Here is a 15,204-nt window from a genome sequence, read left to right as displayed (position 1 = left end):
TGGCAGTCAGTTTTATAGGCTGTGAACTAAAGTGTCAGACCTAAACTGAATTTCATAAAAATTGTCTCGTTGGCAATGATACCAAATCTTCCTATTCCTATATGCAAGTACTATGGAAAAAGTTAGTATTTGTTTTAATTCAAATAATAAAAGAATGATATTCCCTATAAAAAATTTTAACATTCACAATACATCACCTTTAAGAGAAAATGTTGCTGTTCTTTGAGCAGATAGATCTTCCTTTTTTATCTGAAATTATCAAAGACTGTCTTAATACAAGAAATCTTAAGGTAGATTGGGTGTCTTCCTCCATCTTGGATTTGAAAATACCAGAAAACAAGGTCTAGATCTTTAATAGAATGTGCAAATTTTGAGAGTAGTAGGTAATTCATGTGCAAGAACTTTCATTTCAATATAGAAAATGACATGTTTTATCATATTTATGGTTGTATTTTACAAAACACAGTTAACCTTTAATTTAAATATTTTTTTCCAACTTTGCCACATAAGGGGAGGCAACTCAAATGCAAGGGTAAATTCAGATTAAGGAACTTTTACAATAGAATGTGTTAGGAATTTACCTACTTTATTATGTAGCAAGAAAACAGGTCCGGTGAACCCATTTTTTCTTTTTCTTAACTGAAAGCATACTATTTAAGCTATCTTCTCATATGTTATCTCAAAATTCTATCGTGTAGTTTACGCTTTATTGCAGAAAATTGGGTTTTCCATGCATAATCTATACAAAATCTGTCAATTTTGAACACTGTGTAGCGTGAAAATAAGCCCAGTGACCCATTTTTTTTTTTAATTTTTTTTTTTAAAGCTTGATATAAACTAGATTTTGGCAAATTATTAAAAAATTCTATGGATTATAATTTAGACACCCCATCTACCTTAACACTAAAATAGTTATATACAGGAGTAGGTACAGAATTTCAGGGTATTATTTGGCCCCTTATTACTATTGGGTTCATAATTATGTTATAATTGACGCAAAATTGTGTGAAAATTTTATTTTTACACCAGAATTGAGCAAGAAAAAAACAAAAAGGTTTTGGTAAAAGCTGACATATATTTCTTGATTTGACCTAAATTAAGCTTGTTTAGGCATAGGAATCATATAAAACAAATTCAAAACAGTAAATATTTCAGTCAGATATTTTATAACGAACATAATGTTAAAATGTCTATGGTCGAATCATGCTCAATATGTTTGCAGTCTAAACCTATGGCTTACCACTAATGGTTTTCATAATTACTATCATTTAAGAGCAATTACATTCTATAAGGAGTCATTCACTGTTTCATTCATATAAGTATTTTTATAGATCTTAAAGACATTTGACAGCTTCTTTTCCAAGGAAGAAAAAGTATGTATTGAGATGAAGCAGATGAAAAATAATTTTTACCAACTTAGTTCATTATTACAGAAAAAATGCCAATCCTTTTATTTACAAATTTAGAACTAAGGATTGCTCAAGACCATATGCATAAATCTTAAAAATCAAAGGATAATTACTTTCTTTTATCTAAAGTAAAATAAATATTCAAGAAAACTCAAAACAAACATGATCTTATAACACAGAAAGATGAATAGACTGACAGAGTGACAGGTTGATATCATAATAGGTTTGGCAAAGGCTTATACAATTACTAATTTTTTTTTTAATTTTTCATTCAATTTTTCCTTTATAATAATAAATGGGAATGTGTCAACACTCCAAAACATAAATCCTCTTTGTCAATTCATAAGTATTGGGAGTCTAGAATAAAAAGTAAAAAGTCTTTTTAATGCCTGCACTTAAAGTCATAAGGGATTACTAAACTACAGCCATGCCAATTCATGCTAATTAAAGTAAGGAACTGCACAGAAATATGTATATAGGAAATTGTGATTAGAACCCATGAAGGTGGTAAAAAATGAAATAACCAAAACTATGATTAGCTTTTATATCTTTGATTTTTTCATTTTCTACACCTTTAATAAACAACTGTGTGAAGGAATGGGAAGGTAAATCTACAATTTAACTTTACCTGAGTTTGAATCTACAAATAGTACAAAGATAAGAAAACATGTCTTGCTAAAATATTAAGAATAAAGGAGTTTTGTGTAAACAATATTTTATCATGAAATATAGAAGTACATTTTATATACTTCTATATTTTCATTTTATATAAGTCACAAAATGGATTCAGAAACAAGCAAAGAATTTCAACAGTGATTTGCATATAAGCATTGCATCTTAAAGTCTAAAAATTCTTAGAGAGACTTGAACAGTATTGGACTTCAGTCTATATAAAACATAAAACATTCGTTTTATAATGTAATAGAGTATCATGGCATGATGCTGACTGTATACCTATGTTATGGCATGATGCTGACTGTATACCTATGTCATGTGATGCTGACTGTATATAAATGTCATGTCATGATGCTGACTGTATATATATGTCATGGCATGATGCTGACTGTATACCTATGTCATGTGATGCTGACTGTATATAAATGTCATGGCATGATGCTGACTGTATACCTATGTCATGGCATGATGTTGACTGTATACCTATGTCATGGCATGATGCTGACTGTATACCTATGTCATGGCAACAGAACCTGTTTTACGATTTATTTATTTATAGTTTTAGGGAGGAAAGATTGAAACCATGGATGGTCTAGATCTGAAGGTTAATGCATCTAACAATTGTTATAATAAAAGATGTGTATATTTATTATAATTTGCCTTAAGGATGTACTTAGGTGAGGTTTTGGCATTTGTGTCAAATATTTGGACTTCTTGGTGTTTTTCCATACAATACAAGGTAAAATATTTTGCCCCCTAACACCCATTTATTTTTTCATACAAGATTCAATAGCTCATAAAAGGTCATTTCCCAAAATTATAGCAGATTGTCGATTTTATTTCTTTTGATTTGAGACCCAAATAACACCAATACAAATATAAGGTAAAAGTCCGAGTCAGCCTTTTCCCACCATATTTCAAATATCAAATATCTCGAAAAGGAGGTTCATGACCTATCAATATTTTTTGGCTTATTTTGATTCTTAACCAATGTTCTTTTGACTTATAGTATCAATTTTAAATTCTTGATTTTTTTAATTTCACAAACCCTCACCTAAGTACATCCTTAAAATTTGTAGGAATGTACAAAAATATGCATGTATCTACTGTAAATTTAGATATTATTTCGTGCATTTATTATTGCAATTTTGTCAATTTAGCCTAAAATGTGCCTTCAATATTTGCGATATTGAGCAAAATCCTGTTAAATACATATTTCAAAATGTAGGTTTAAATTATTGCAATTATAAACCTGCATTTTTTGCAATAATAAAAAATGTCGCAATAATTTCTGAATTTACGGTATTATTATGATAAAATATTTTCAATATTTCAATGAATTTCCTATTATTTAATTAATGTTCAGTACTTACAGGAACAGGTTTTCCTACATTCATTTTGAGAAACCTGAGCTCCATCTGTGTGGGAAACAACTTTTTTCTCCTTATAGATCTGTAATAATAACACAAGTATCAGTAATATAACTTTAGATTGCAAGGACGTCAGCTTTATGAACTGAAGCAATATCAGCTTTGCTCCAAGGTCACTACACAAATGTTTGGTTTAATGTTATATAAAGGAAATTTCTGATTTTCACATACTATCTAAATAATAAAGAAAGGAATAAGACAGATAACTAGAGGCTCTAAAGAGCCTGTGTCGCTCGACTTGGTCTATGTGAATATTAAACACAGGAAGCAGATGGATTCATGACAAAATTGTGTTTTAGTGATGGCGATGTGTTTGTACACCTTACTTTACTAAACAGTCTTGCTGCTTACAATTATCCCTATCTATAATGAACTTGGCCCAGTAGTTTCAGTGGAAAATGTTAATAAAAATTTACAAATTTCATGAAAATTGTTAAAAATTGACTATAAAGGACAATAACTCCTTAAGGGGTTAATTGACCATTTCGGTCATGTTGACTTATTTGTAAATCTTACTTCTTTGCTGAACATTATTGCTGTTTACAGTTTATCTCTATCTATAATAATATTCAAGATAATAACCAAAACAGCAAAATTTCATTACAGTAAGGAGAAGGTAGTTGGTTTAAGCTGTCATGCAAGTTACCTTACTTTACATACTTACTTATAAATGAGTTTAGGAGATCTGGTTTCTATTAGTTTCCCAATTTCCGTATGAGTCAAAAAGAACAATAACTCCTTCTCTGGAAGTCTTCCCTAAAATGAAAACACAAAATAAAATATTTAATGTTATGGCTGTTTCTATTACAACTTATGATATGCATTATTTTTTTTTTATTTCATGCACAAATGAAGTCATTGGTTTTCTCTTTGAATTCTTTTACATTTTTTTATGCTGGGGCTTTTATTGCTTACTATACACATGGGTTCTGATCATAGTTAAAGGCTGTGCTGTGACCTAGTATTATGCATCTCATCACCCATTGATCTCTAACGGTTATTATTTGTCTCATTGGCAATCCTACCACATCTATGTTAATCATGACAGTCTATGAACGAGTAAATCTTCCTGAAACTAAAGTCACAAAATTATTCAGAAAATATACTATTTGAAGGCTATAGAAATTTCAAGCCTGGTTCTCATGACCATAGATGTTTGAACTATCTCCAGGTCAAGAATGATTCAAATTGGATATTACAAGATACACTTAGAAAAAGTTTGAATGAATTGAATGATCTGAGACAGCAACCCTGTAACACAATCAGGTGCTCCGCAGGGTGCAGCTTTATAGGACCCCAGTGGTCGAGCCCTGAACAGTTGGGACAAATTTAGTCACAATATTCAAGCTTGACACTGTCTGAATTTGGATTGTGATCAATTTTTGACATAATATAGGTTTTTGTCACAAAATAAATGTGGGCAAAGATCTAACAGATCTATTGCACAATACTGTGCAATTGAAGATTTCTTCTTGAAACTTTTCAAAATTCGAAATTTGAAAAATTTTGAAAAAAAAGGAATTCCTTAAAAAATAGAAAACAAAAAATACCCCCCCCCCCCCCCAACTTATTGAAACCGCCCTTCGAGCAATAACCCTTAAACTCAATCCAATGCTTTCCTTTGTAGTATTGAACCTTGTAGTACAATTTCAGAGAGATCCATACACTTAACCACAAGCTATTGTCGTGATTGCTTGGAAACTAGAAACATGCTTCTTTTTGGCCCTTTTTTGGCCCCTTATTCCTACATATTTGGGCAATTAACCCAAAACTTAATCCAAGCCTCCCTTTTGTTATATGGTACATTGTGGTACAATTTCAGAGAGATCCATACAATTACACACAAGTTATTGTCTGGAAACTAGAAAAATGCTTGTTTTGGACCCTTTTTAGCCCTTAATTCCTAAATTATGGCCCCATAACACCTAAAATGAATCCAAACCTTCTACTTGTGGTTTTAAAAATTGTGGTATAATTTCAGAGCATTTAAAATACTTGTACACAAGTTATTATCCTGAAACTAGAAAAATGTTGGTTTTAGGCCCTTTTTGGGCCCCTAATTCCTAAACGGTTGGTACCATCATCCCCAAAATTGATCCCAACCTTTCTTTTGTAGTATTGAACCTTCAGAAAAAAATTCATAAAGATCTATTTACATAAACTAAAGTTGTTTTCCGAAACCAATGTGTCTTTGGACGACACAGACGACGACATCATACCATATAAGATCCCAAAAAATTTTTGGGGTCGTAAAAAAGTTAAATCTAAATAGCAAGGTGGGAGGATATCTTATAATTGTTACCTTTAAAACTGTAAAAATAAATAGGATACACCTGCTGCACTTGGATTTTTTTTGTTATGTACTATTTCTCAGCTACCCCCTATCACAACCTAAAATACTCTTCATAATAAAGGTACACAACTTACTTCTTTTACCATCATCTCAGCTAATGTCCAATAAGCTTCTTTAAACTTATCTGCGACTTTAATACTTAAAGACTTAAAAAAGAAAGAAAGAAAATCCTTTTATTTATATTTCATAATTATAGAGCTATATAAAATACATTAGAATTATAAAACAAAGTTGTGCTCTATATTATGGCAACTTCACCAGGAATCTGAACTTTGAAAGTGGGGGCTATAATATAATAAATCTGAAAACTTTTAAGTGTTGTTGACACAAGTCTTGATAGTCTATTACCCATGGATCTAGCCTTACACAGCCTTAAAACTGAGTTGAAATGTAATTCAATTAGATATGTGAATTGCAAGAAACTCATACAAAGGAAAGTTCTTGTGATGTTTTACTTAATTTTTGCCTGCCAGATGTGGTGATATGTTCAATCAAAAAAGTTAATCATGTGATTTATCTAACTATTCTTTTTATAAGTGTATCTATTGTTTGAGTGATTTCCTGATAACTGCCCCACACAGCAAAATAGTTCTTCAAGGAGGTACATTTTCAATGCTGACCATAAGAAACATATTTGAATCAATATGCATGCCATTTCTGTAACTGTAATATTATTTATTGTTAAAACAATCATTTTTCACTGCTTATTTATAATATAATAATGATACAACAAATGGTTTAGCTTCTATAAAAGAACTTGCTTTTGGTTTATATGGTTTGTATGAATTAAAAAGTTTTCAGCAAGAACAAAAAGCCAAGATTTTACCTTGCCCCATTCTCTTTGACCAACTGCTTTTCTTGCTTTTGGTAAAACAAATGATCTGAGTATTTTTCTACAAAAGAAAAATAAGATTAAACACATTAAGTTTTACTATGGAAACAAAGCAATAATTAAATAGACTGATTTTAATCAACAATGGAGAACCAAAAACTTCTTAGGAAGTTCTGCATCCATAGCTTGAAAAAGACATATTTTTGGATAGGCAAGAGAATTTATGTTATACTTAGTTATTTGTCATTAAAATGCTTCAGGCAGCCTGATACTACTGCAGAAGTCAAACCCTGAACAGGTGGATTGTAATCAAATTCTCGACATAATAAAGGTTTCTGACACAAAATAAATTGTCTAAGATCTTAAAAATCTAGTGCTCAATACTGTGCAATTGAAGATTTCTTCTTTTCCAAAATTCAGAAAAAATAAATAAATATGAATATCTATAAAAATCAAAGAGCTGATAGCTCTGAGGTGAAAGAAGGTGAATAAAAGGTAACTTGAATTACCATAAAAGCATCCCTACTAACCCTTGTTTTAGGAACAGTCCCTCATTTAAGGGACAGCATTCATAATGGGGGAGGGGGGTGTCCCAACCTGTTTGTTGGTCTTTGTGAAAAAAATAGTACATTGTCTTTTAAATGATTCAATTGAATAAAAAAATAAAATATGTTACAACAAGTATTATGTCAATAAATTAGTAAAAAAAAAACAACTTTTTATTATCTTTATGGTAGTACTGCATCATTGAATTTTGTCAATTAGCCATGCTTTTATCCTTAAGCTGTGAAAGAATCTGCTTGCAGATGAAAATTCACATGCCATGTTCAACATTTTCACTGACTAGATGAAAACAACACAAGTTCAAAATCTAGCATGTAAGAATAATCTTCAGAGAAAACGTTTTTGATTGGCTTATTAATTGATTAGGAGAAACACAGAATTTGATTGCCTGAACACCTTGGGAATAAAATAAGGAACAGATGATTTTCACTAAATCGGATTTTGGAGTTTTTTAACAATACCCTTAATATTATCATTTTTTAATAAATGCAACGACGTATTATAAAATGTCCTTGTTAAGAGCAAAGAGAATGAACACAGGACGAACGTGCTATATGGGCGAAAGAACTCAGGATGAACAGACCAAGGGCGAACATGTAAACAGGGCGAGTTGTCCCGATACCAAATTAACGCATGCGTACTACAAATATCTACTTTAAAAACATCCGGTTATAAATAAACAAATAACATTTATGTAGAATTGAGATGAAATCTAACAATTTACATAAATAAAAGGGTACATATTTACGATAGTAATTGTTTTTCAATCCTAATTTACAAATTAAATGATGCAGATGCTTAATCATGTGTACAAATCGGTGTCAGGAATCAGAAGTTGTTATGAAATTGTAATACACAGAAACGAATGCGGCATACAGAGGCTCAATGATTTTAAAGTATGCACCATAGGTCTTCAGAAGACTTCAAGTCTTCTTCCACCAAAAATCCTCCCCAACTTTTTGTAACCCCCCTCCTTTTAAAGCAATTACCCCATAACTCAGTCCCAGTCTTCCCTTTGTAGTATGGAACCTTGTTGTACAATCTAAGAGAGATCCATACACTTAAACACAAGTCATTGTCTGTAAACTCAAAAAAATGCTTTTTTTTAACCCATTTTTTGCCCCTAATTCCTGCATGTTTGGGGCAATTACCCCAAAATTTTATCCAAGCCTTCCCTATGAAATATGGAACCTTAGGGTACAATTCCAAAAAGATCCATACACTTACACATAAGTTATTGTCCGGAAACTACAAAAATACCTAACTTCTTAACTGTTGGTATCATAACCCCCAAAATCAATCCCAACCATCCTTTTATGGTATTGAACTGTATTGTAAAATTTCATAAAGATCCATTTACTTAAACTAAAGTTATTGTCTGAAAACCAAATGTGCTGCGGACAGCAACAACAACATCATATCATTATATGAAACAAACAAAAAATTGCGGTCATTTTAAAAGAAAGAAATGGAAAATAATGGAAATTTTGCATGAAAAGCTTATAACAATGATCGACCTTTGACTTAAAATCAATTTCTAAATACTCTGGTGAATAGAATCATGTATGGCTATATTGTGTGTTTCCAAAATAAAAGTGAAATTACACTTATTTTTCAGTTGGGATTACAGTGTAAACTGCCTAATCTGACACCTGAGTATTCTCCACACATTTTCATGGTCCCAAGTTTGTCGGATAACATGGGTTACTTTGTAATTTATTTCTTGGTATAAACCCTTACTTAGCCATCCAAGGTAATGGGGTTTTCATTTGTGCTATAGCTTCATCACAGCTTAATGTCTTTCTGGGTTTCTGGCTGTAAAGTTTGTTCTTCAATACAACCTAAAATGAAAAATAAACACCATATATATTTTTAATTTGTTTGAAAAATGTATAAAAAAAACTATAGAAATATTTGATGCCATAATGACCAGAAAAAAAACTCTATTTATTAATAAAACAGATACCAAATAAAAGTTAGATAATAACATCTTCAAAATAATTTGGTTCAGGTGCAAAATGTGAAGAGGTCAAAGCAGTTTATCAGGTACTAAGATCTTCATTGACATCAATGAATGGGGGAATGCAATAAATATCAAAACCTGTTCAGTACTTGTACCATTATAGGTGTCATACCACCAATTAAAAGTCCCTATCTGTTCAATCAAATTTTAGAATTTTCACAGCTTTCTAAATATTTTACGTTAAGTTTAACTTCATAGAAACCAGGTATATCCTGAATTGTACATGTATCAGCTTTCTACATGCCAATTTTCAACAGATGTTTAAAATCATAAAAAAAAGAAAAGGTCTTCTGAATAGAGGTACCACTAAAAAAAAACCCTGGTTTTCTGAAAATTTTAAATTAGTATACCATGGAGTGCATTAATCCTCAATTTTGAATGCAAACTCATAAACAAATAAGTTTTAGCTCAAAATGGTCTTAATATATTTCTCTTTCACGAAAAGTTTCATTTCTGCCAATTTGTTGGTTAGTTTAAGTAAACAATGACATCAAATGCATTATTTTTTGTCCGAATAGGCCTACTTTCACATACGTTCTAAATTTGAGGGAGTAATTGGTGGTATGACACCTATATATACACTACCTTTTTTATAAAGAGTTGCAAATATTTCATTCATAACCTGTATGGAAAACAAATCCAGACTTCATTTTCAATCATTAAGGATTACTTTCAGCTTATATTTCTATATTTTAGTTTTTCATAAATGGTGTCTCATTGCAATTCATACCACATCTTTCTTATTTTTATATCGATTAGAATGTCCAATCACAAACTTAAGAGAATTGTAATTACTTATCCTATAAAAGGGTTGTGACAGGTATTTATTATATTGGTGCTGGTCACTTTCTGTGACAGGTATTTATTATATTGGTTCTGACAGTTATTCATTATATTGGTTCTGGTCACTTTCTGTGACAGGTATTTATTATATTGGTGCTGGTCACTTTCTGTGACAGATATTTATTATATTAGTTCTGGTCACTTTCTGTGACAAGTTTTTATTATATTAGTTCTGGTCAATTTCTGTGACAAGTTTTTATTATATTGGTTCTGGTCATTTTCTGTGACATTTATTCTCCACATAAAAGTACACGTTACCTTAAGTGACTTCACAAGCTTTTCAGGTTGTGATCGCCATGACCTTTCATAAAACTCGGCCTGTAATAAATCAAACATAGAATATATTCTAAAACAGAACAAAACAAGAATGTGTCCATAGTACACGGATGCCCCATCTGCACTATCATTTTCTATATTCAGTGGACTGTGAAAATGGGGTAATAAAAATGCTAAGGAATGATTCAGTAATCAAAGCATCAAAATATTTGAACATGACGTTGAATTTTTTTATTTCTTTGTATCTAGAAGCTTCAACATACTGGTATGTTCATTCAAATCAGATGGCACAAGATTTTTTAAAAGCTTTTTTTTTTTAAATAATAACATATTTACATTGATTTAATAATAAGTTATAAAGTTCAAAATATTTCAAAGAGGTTATCAAAATACACCTATCATGAATTTCAGCATTTAAAATATTCAATGTAAAAGACTGCTTATTCGGTTAAATATTGATAGTTGAACAGATCAATACAACAGCAGGATATAAATTAGCATGTGTGGATCAGTAAATGTGTGTACTTGCCTCTTTAACATATCTGTGGCCATGATGTTCCATAAAGGTATCAAATGAGGATTTAACACCGGGGTAAACACCACTTTTTATCAAGTCAACACATTCCTGGAATATCATAGGAAAAAATATAAGTATAGTTAGAGCTGCATTTAAAAGTAGTCAAAGAGTATAGAAACAACATCAATTTCTAATTAACTAAAATATATCAAATCAAGGTTTTTCATTCACAAAGTCTTAAATTAATTCTGAAATATAACTAATGAAGTAAAAATTGTTTATTCATTAGCTGGAATTAACTTTGAACCAACTTTTATTTAAGAATTGTTATTTTGGTTCGTTTTTTCTCTTTTTGTTATTTTTTTTTTTTTTATGTTTGGTGAAAACTAGATTTCAACTGAAATTTTCAGTATGTATCAAATGATGTCTCTTAGTGCCACTCTCCCAGGTATTGGCAGAATTTGAGAACTCATAACAGAAATGTCTCCCTTTTTTATAGATCATGACTGAATTTACATTGAAAGTCTTTAAGATAAAGGTTTAACTACAAGTATTAAATAATTTTAACAAAATCAATGATCTATGAAAGAGGTCAAGGCCAGTTGAAACCCTGCCATATGGACCTGTGCAACATACACCATACACATAATACAATCATCTGACACTTCAAATTATGTATAAAATAAATGGGGAATCTGTCGATAGGACACAGATGATGCCCCCGCTTGCATATCATATTAAGTTATAATATAAAAGTTTTGTAGTAATAAGTATTGTATAAATTTCATAACATTTGAATAAGGCAAACTTAAGTTAGAGAACAGAATAAAAAATTCTGCAATTTTTCCTTTTATATAGGAGCATCATAACTCTAGAACAGTTACTCCACCAAAATTCAAACTTGATCTGTGTTGCCTAGTAATAAGCGTTGTGTATAAGTTTAATAATATTTGGTAGAGGCAAACTATAGTTAGAGAACGTAAACCAACTTTGGGATGTACGAATGTACAGACAAACAAGGTTAAAACTTAATGCCCCCTCTGCTTCAGCGGGGGCATCTAAAATTGAATTAATTGTAAAAACAGGAAGTAGAAATAATCAAAGTTTGAATAAGTAAAATAATGTCTTACCTGTGAGTTACTTGACAGAAACTTTTCACTACATCCTGCTTTATCTATTTCTTTGGCTAAATTCTATAAATAGTACAAAAAAGATAAACTGTTTGCCTCTTCATATCAATGCTTTACACTGGCTATGACAGGATAAGGCAAGAATTACATATTGATCAAACATGTATAGCATTTTATATCATTGTGTTTAATGTTGTCTAAGTAATCAAATAATTTAATGAATTTGTACTAATAAATAATGCCTAAAAAAAGACTGTCAAGCAAAATATACCCACAAAGAAGTGTAATGAGATAAGTCTCCTCTAAACACTTTCAAGAGATGAATGGTTATGTCTTTAGGACAATACAATTACACAAAGATGTACTTTTTATCAATAGAAATATAAAACTTTTTATCAATAGAAATATAAAACTTTTTATCAATAGAAATATAAAACTTTTTATCAATAGAAATATAAAACTTTGTACCAATAGAAATATTAAACTTTTTACCAATAGAAATATAAAACTAACCTGTATAGCAATAGGGACTTCTGCACTGTATACTTCATCACATTTAGACAATAATAATGCCACATCAGCACAAACTTCTGTTGTGTATTCTATAAATAAATATGTGAAACTGTCAACATATATTAGTTCTGCTTAACAGAAGTTCCCCAGAAAAATTTGTTATAAACAATGTGTATTCTATTACAAATATGTGACACTGTCAGCATATGTTTGTTCTGCCTAACAGAAGTTCCCCTAAAAAATTTGTTATTCTATTACAAATATGTGACACTGTCAACATATGTTTGTTCTGTCTAATAGAAGTTCCCTTGGAAACTTTGTTATAAACAATTTGTATTCTATTACAAATATGTGACACTGTCAACATATGTTTGTTCTGTCTAAATAGAAGTTCCCTTGGAAACTTTGTTATAAACAATGTGTATTCTATTATAAATATGTGACACTGTCGACATTTATTTGTTCCCCCTAACAGAAGTTCCCTTTGAAACTTTGTTATAAACATTGCAGTTTGAACCAGATGCTCCGCAGGGCGCACCTTTATACAACCGCAGAGGTTGAACCCTGAAAGGTTGGGGCAAGTATGGACACAACATTCAAGCTGGATTCAGCTCTAAATTTGGATTGTGATTAAATAGTTGACACAGCATAGGTTTCTGACACAGAATGAATGTGGTCTAATGAACTTAAAATATTTTTTTTGCCTTTGAGCAATCACTATGCTGTTGAATATTAATCCTCTCAAAAAAATGTTTGAAGAAATTTTCTTTTTATTTATGAAATCTGAAATGAGAAAAATTTAACCTCCCCCCCCCCCCCCCCCCTCCACCATTTTTTTTCACATCCCCCTTTCCCTTTTTTCAAAACTGATCTCAATTCAAATTTCTAATGGAGTTTGCAACAATAACTACCCATTTAAATACATCATAAAATATTAAAATGTAACAAAAAGTGCTTGTTATCACTGAATGGTAAAGATTGTTTTTATTTATCAGTTGGTAGTAAAAGTGAATATACATTGTGTATTGTATAAAACAATGATTTAAGTTGATTCAACTACTATTCTGGACAAAGAAAGATAACTCCAATCAATTGAAAATTTCTTGCTATTGCACAATATTGTGCAATTAGATATTTCTTGCTATTGTGCAATACTGTGCAATTGAAAATATTTGCTATTGCACAATACTGTGCAATTGAAGATTTCTTGCTATTGTGCAATACTGTGCAATTGAAAATTTCTTGCTATTGCACAATACTGTGCAATTGAAGATTTCTTGCTATTGCTGAATACTGTGCAATTGAAAATTTCTTGCTATTGCACAATACTTAATATAATTATTTTGGATCCTGATTTGAACCAACTTGAAAACTGGGCCCATAATCAAAAATCTAAGTACATGATTAAATTCAGCATATCAAAAAAGCCAAAGAATTCAATTTTTGTTAAAATCAAACTTAGTTTAATTTTGGACCCTTTGGTATTTAATGTAGACCAATTTGAAAACGGGACTAAAAATTAAGAATCTACATACACAGTTAGATTTGGCATATCAAAGAACCCCAATTATTCAATTTTTGATGAAATCAAACAAAGTTTAATTTGGACCCCGATTTGGACCAACTTGAAAACTGGGCCAATAATCAAAAATCTAAGTACATTTTTAGATTCAGCATATCAAAGAACCCCAAGGATTCAATTTTTGTTAAAATCAAACTAAGTTTAATTTTGGACCCTTTGGCCTTAATGTAGACCAATTGGAAAACGGGACCAAAAATTAAGAATCTACATACACAGTTAGATCCGGCATATCAAAGAACCCCAATTATTCAATTTTTGATGAAATCAAACAAAGTTCAATTTTGGACCCTTTGGGCCCCTTATTCCTAAACTGTTGTGACCAAAACTCCCAAAATCAAACCCAACCTTCCTTTTTTGGTCATAAACCTTGTGTTTAAATTTCAAAGATTTCTATTTACTTATACTAAAGTTATGGTGCGAAAACCAAGAATAATGCTTACTTGGGCCCCTTTTTGGCCCCTAATTCCTAAATAGTTCAGACCTTAACTCCCAAAATCAATCCCAACCTTCCTTTTGTGGTCATAAACCTTGTGTTTAAATTTCATTGATTTCTATTTACTTATACTAAAGTTATTGTGCGAAAACCAAGAATAATGCTTATTTTGGCCCTTTTTTGGCCCCCAATTCCTAAACTGTTTAAACTAAAACTCCCAAAATCAATCCCAACCTTCCTTTAATGGTCATAAACCTTGTGTCAAAATTTCATAGATTTCTATTTACTTAAACTAAAGTTATAGTGCGAAAACCAAGAAAATGCTTATTTGGGCCCTTTTTGGCCCCTAATTCCTAAAATTTCGGGACCAAAACTCCCAAAATCAATCCCAACCTTCCTTTTGTGGTTATAAACCTTGTGTTAAAATTTCATAGATTTCTATTCACTTTTACTAAAGTTAGAGTGCGAAACTAAAAGTATTCGGACGACGACGACGCAAGACAACGCAAGACGACGACGACGCCAACGTGATAGCAATATACGACGAAAAATTTAAATTTTTGCGGTCGTATAAAAACTGAACTGACCAATCAAAATCAAGAATTTCCTATGGTCTTCAGCTTT

The 15,204-nt window shown here is 30.9% G+C and overlaps 1 protein-coding gene across 5 annotated transcripts in view; it reads right to left on the bottom strand.

The window, feature by feature from the left end:
* LOC143065149 (rifampicin phosphotransferase-like) overlaps window positions 1-15,204 on the bottom strand; it is a 63,193-nt gene that overhangs the window by 7,791 nt on the left and 40,198 nt on the right. For 3 of the 5 annotated variants that reach the window (XM_076238531.1, XM_076238529.1, XM_076238530.1), the window contains exons 28-37: window positions 12,566-12,654; window positions 12,053-12,115; window positions 10,935-11,030; window positions 10,388-10,447; window positions 9,004-9,104; window positions 6,694-6,760; window positions 5,942-6,013; window positions 4,179-4,270; window positions 3,458-3,536; window positions 198-249 (exon numbers count right to left, since the gene is read on the bottom strand). In XM_076238531.1, the coding sequence (XP_076094646.1) occupies window positions 198-249; window positions 3,458-3,536; window positions 4,179-4,270; window positions 5,942-6,013; window positions 6,694-6,760; window positions 9,004-9,104; window positions 10,388-10,447; window positions 10,935-11,030; window positions 12,053-12,115; window positions 12,566-12,654 (771 nt within the window). Of the gene's footprint in view, window positions 1-197; window positions 250-1,665; window positions 2,050-3,457; window positions 3,537-4,178; window positions 4,271-5,941; window positions 6,014-6,693; window positions 6,761-9,003; window positions 9,105-10,387; window positions 10,448-10,934; window positions 11,031-12,052; window positions 12,116-12,565; window positions 12,655-15,204 lie in introns of those variants that run through there. The other 2 variants (XM_076238533.1, XM_076238532.1) reach the window with 2 other exon arrangements.

Source organism: Mytilus galloprovincialis, chromosome 2 (assembly GCF_965363235.1).
Source record: "Mytilus galloprovincialis chromosome 2, xbMytGall1.hap1.1, whole genome shotgun sequence".
NCBI lineage: Eukaryota > Metazoa > Mollusca > Bivalvia > Mytilida > Mytilidae > Mytilus > Mytilus galloprovincialis.
The sequence above is the reverse complement of the archived record's forward strand: the minus strand, read 5'-3'. Positions and strand labels throughout refer to the sequence as shown.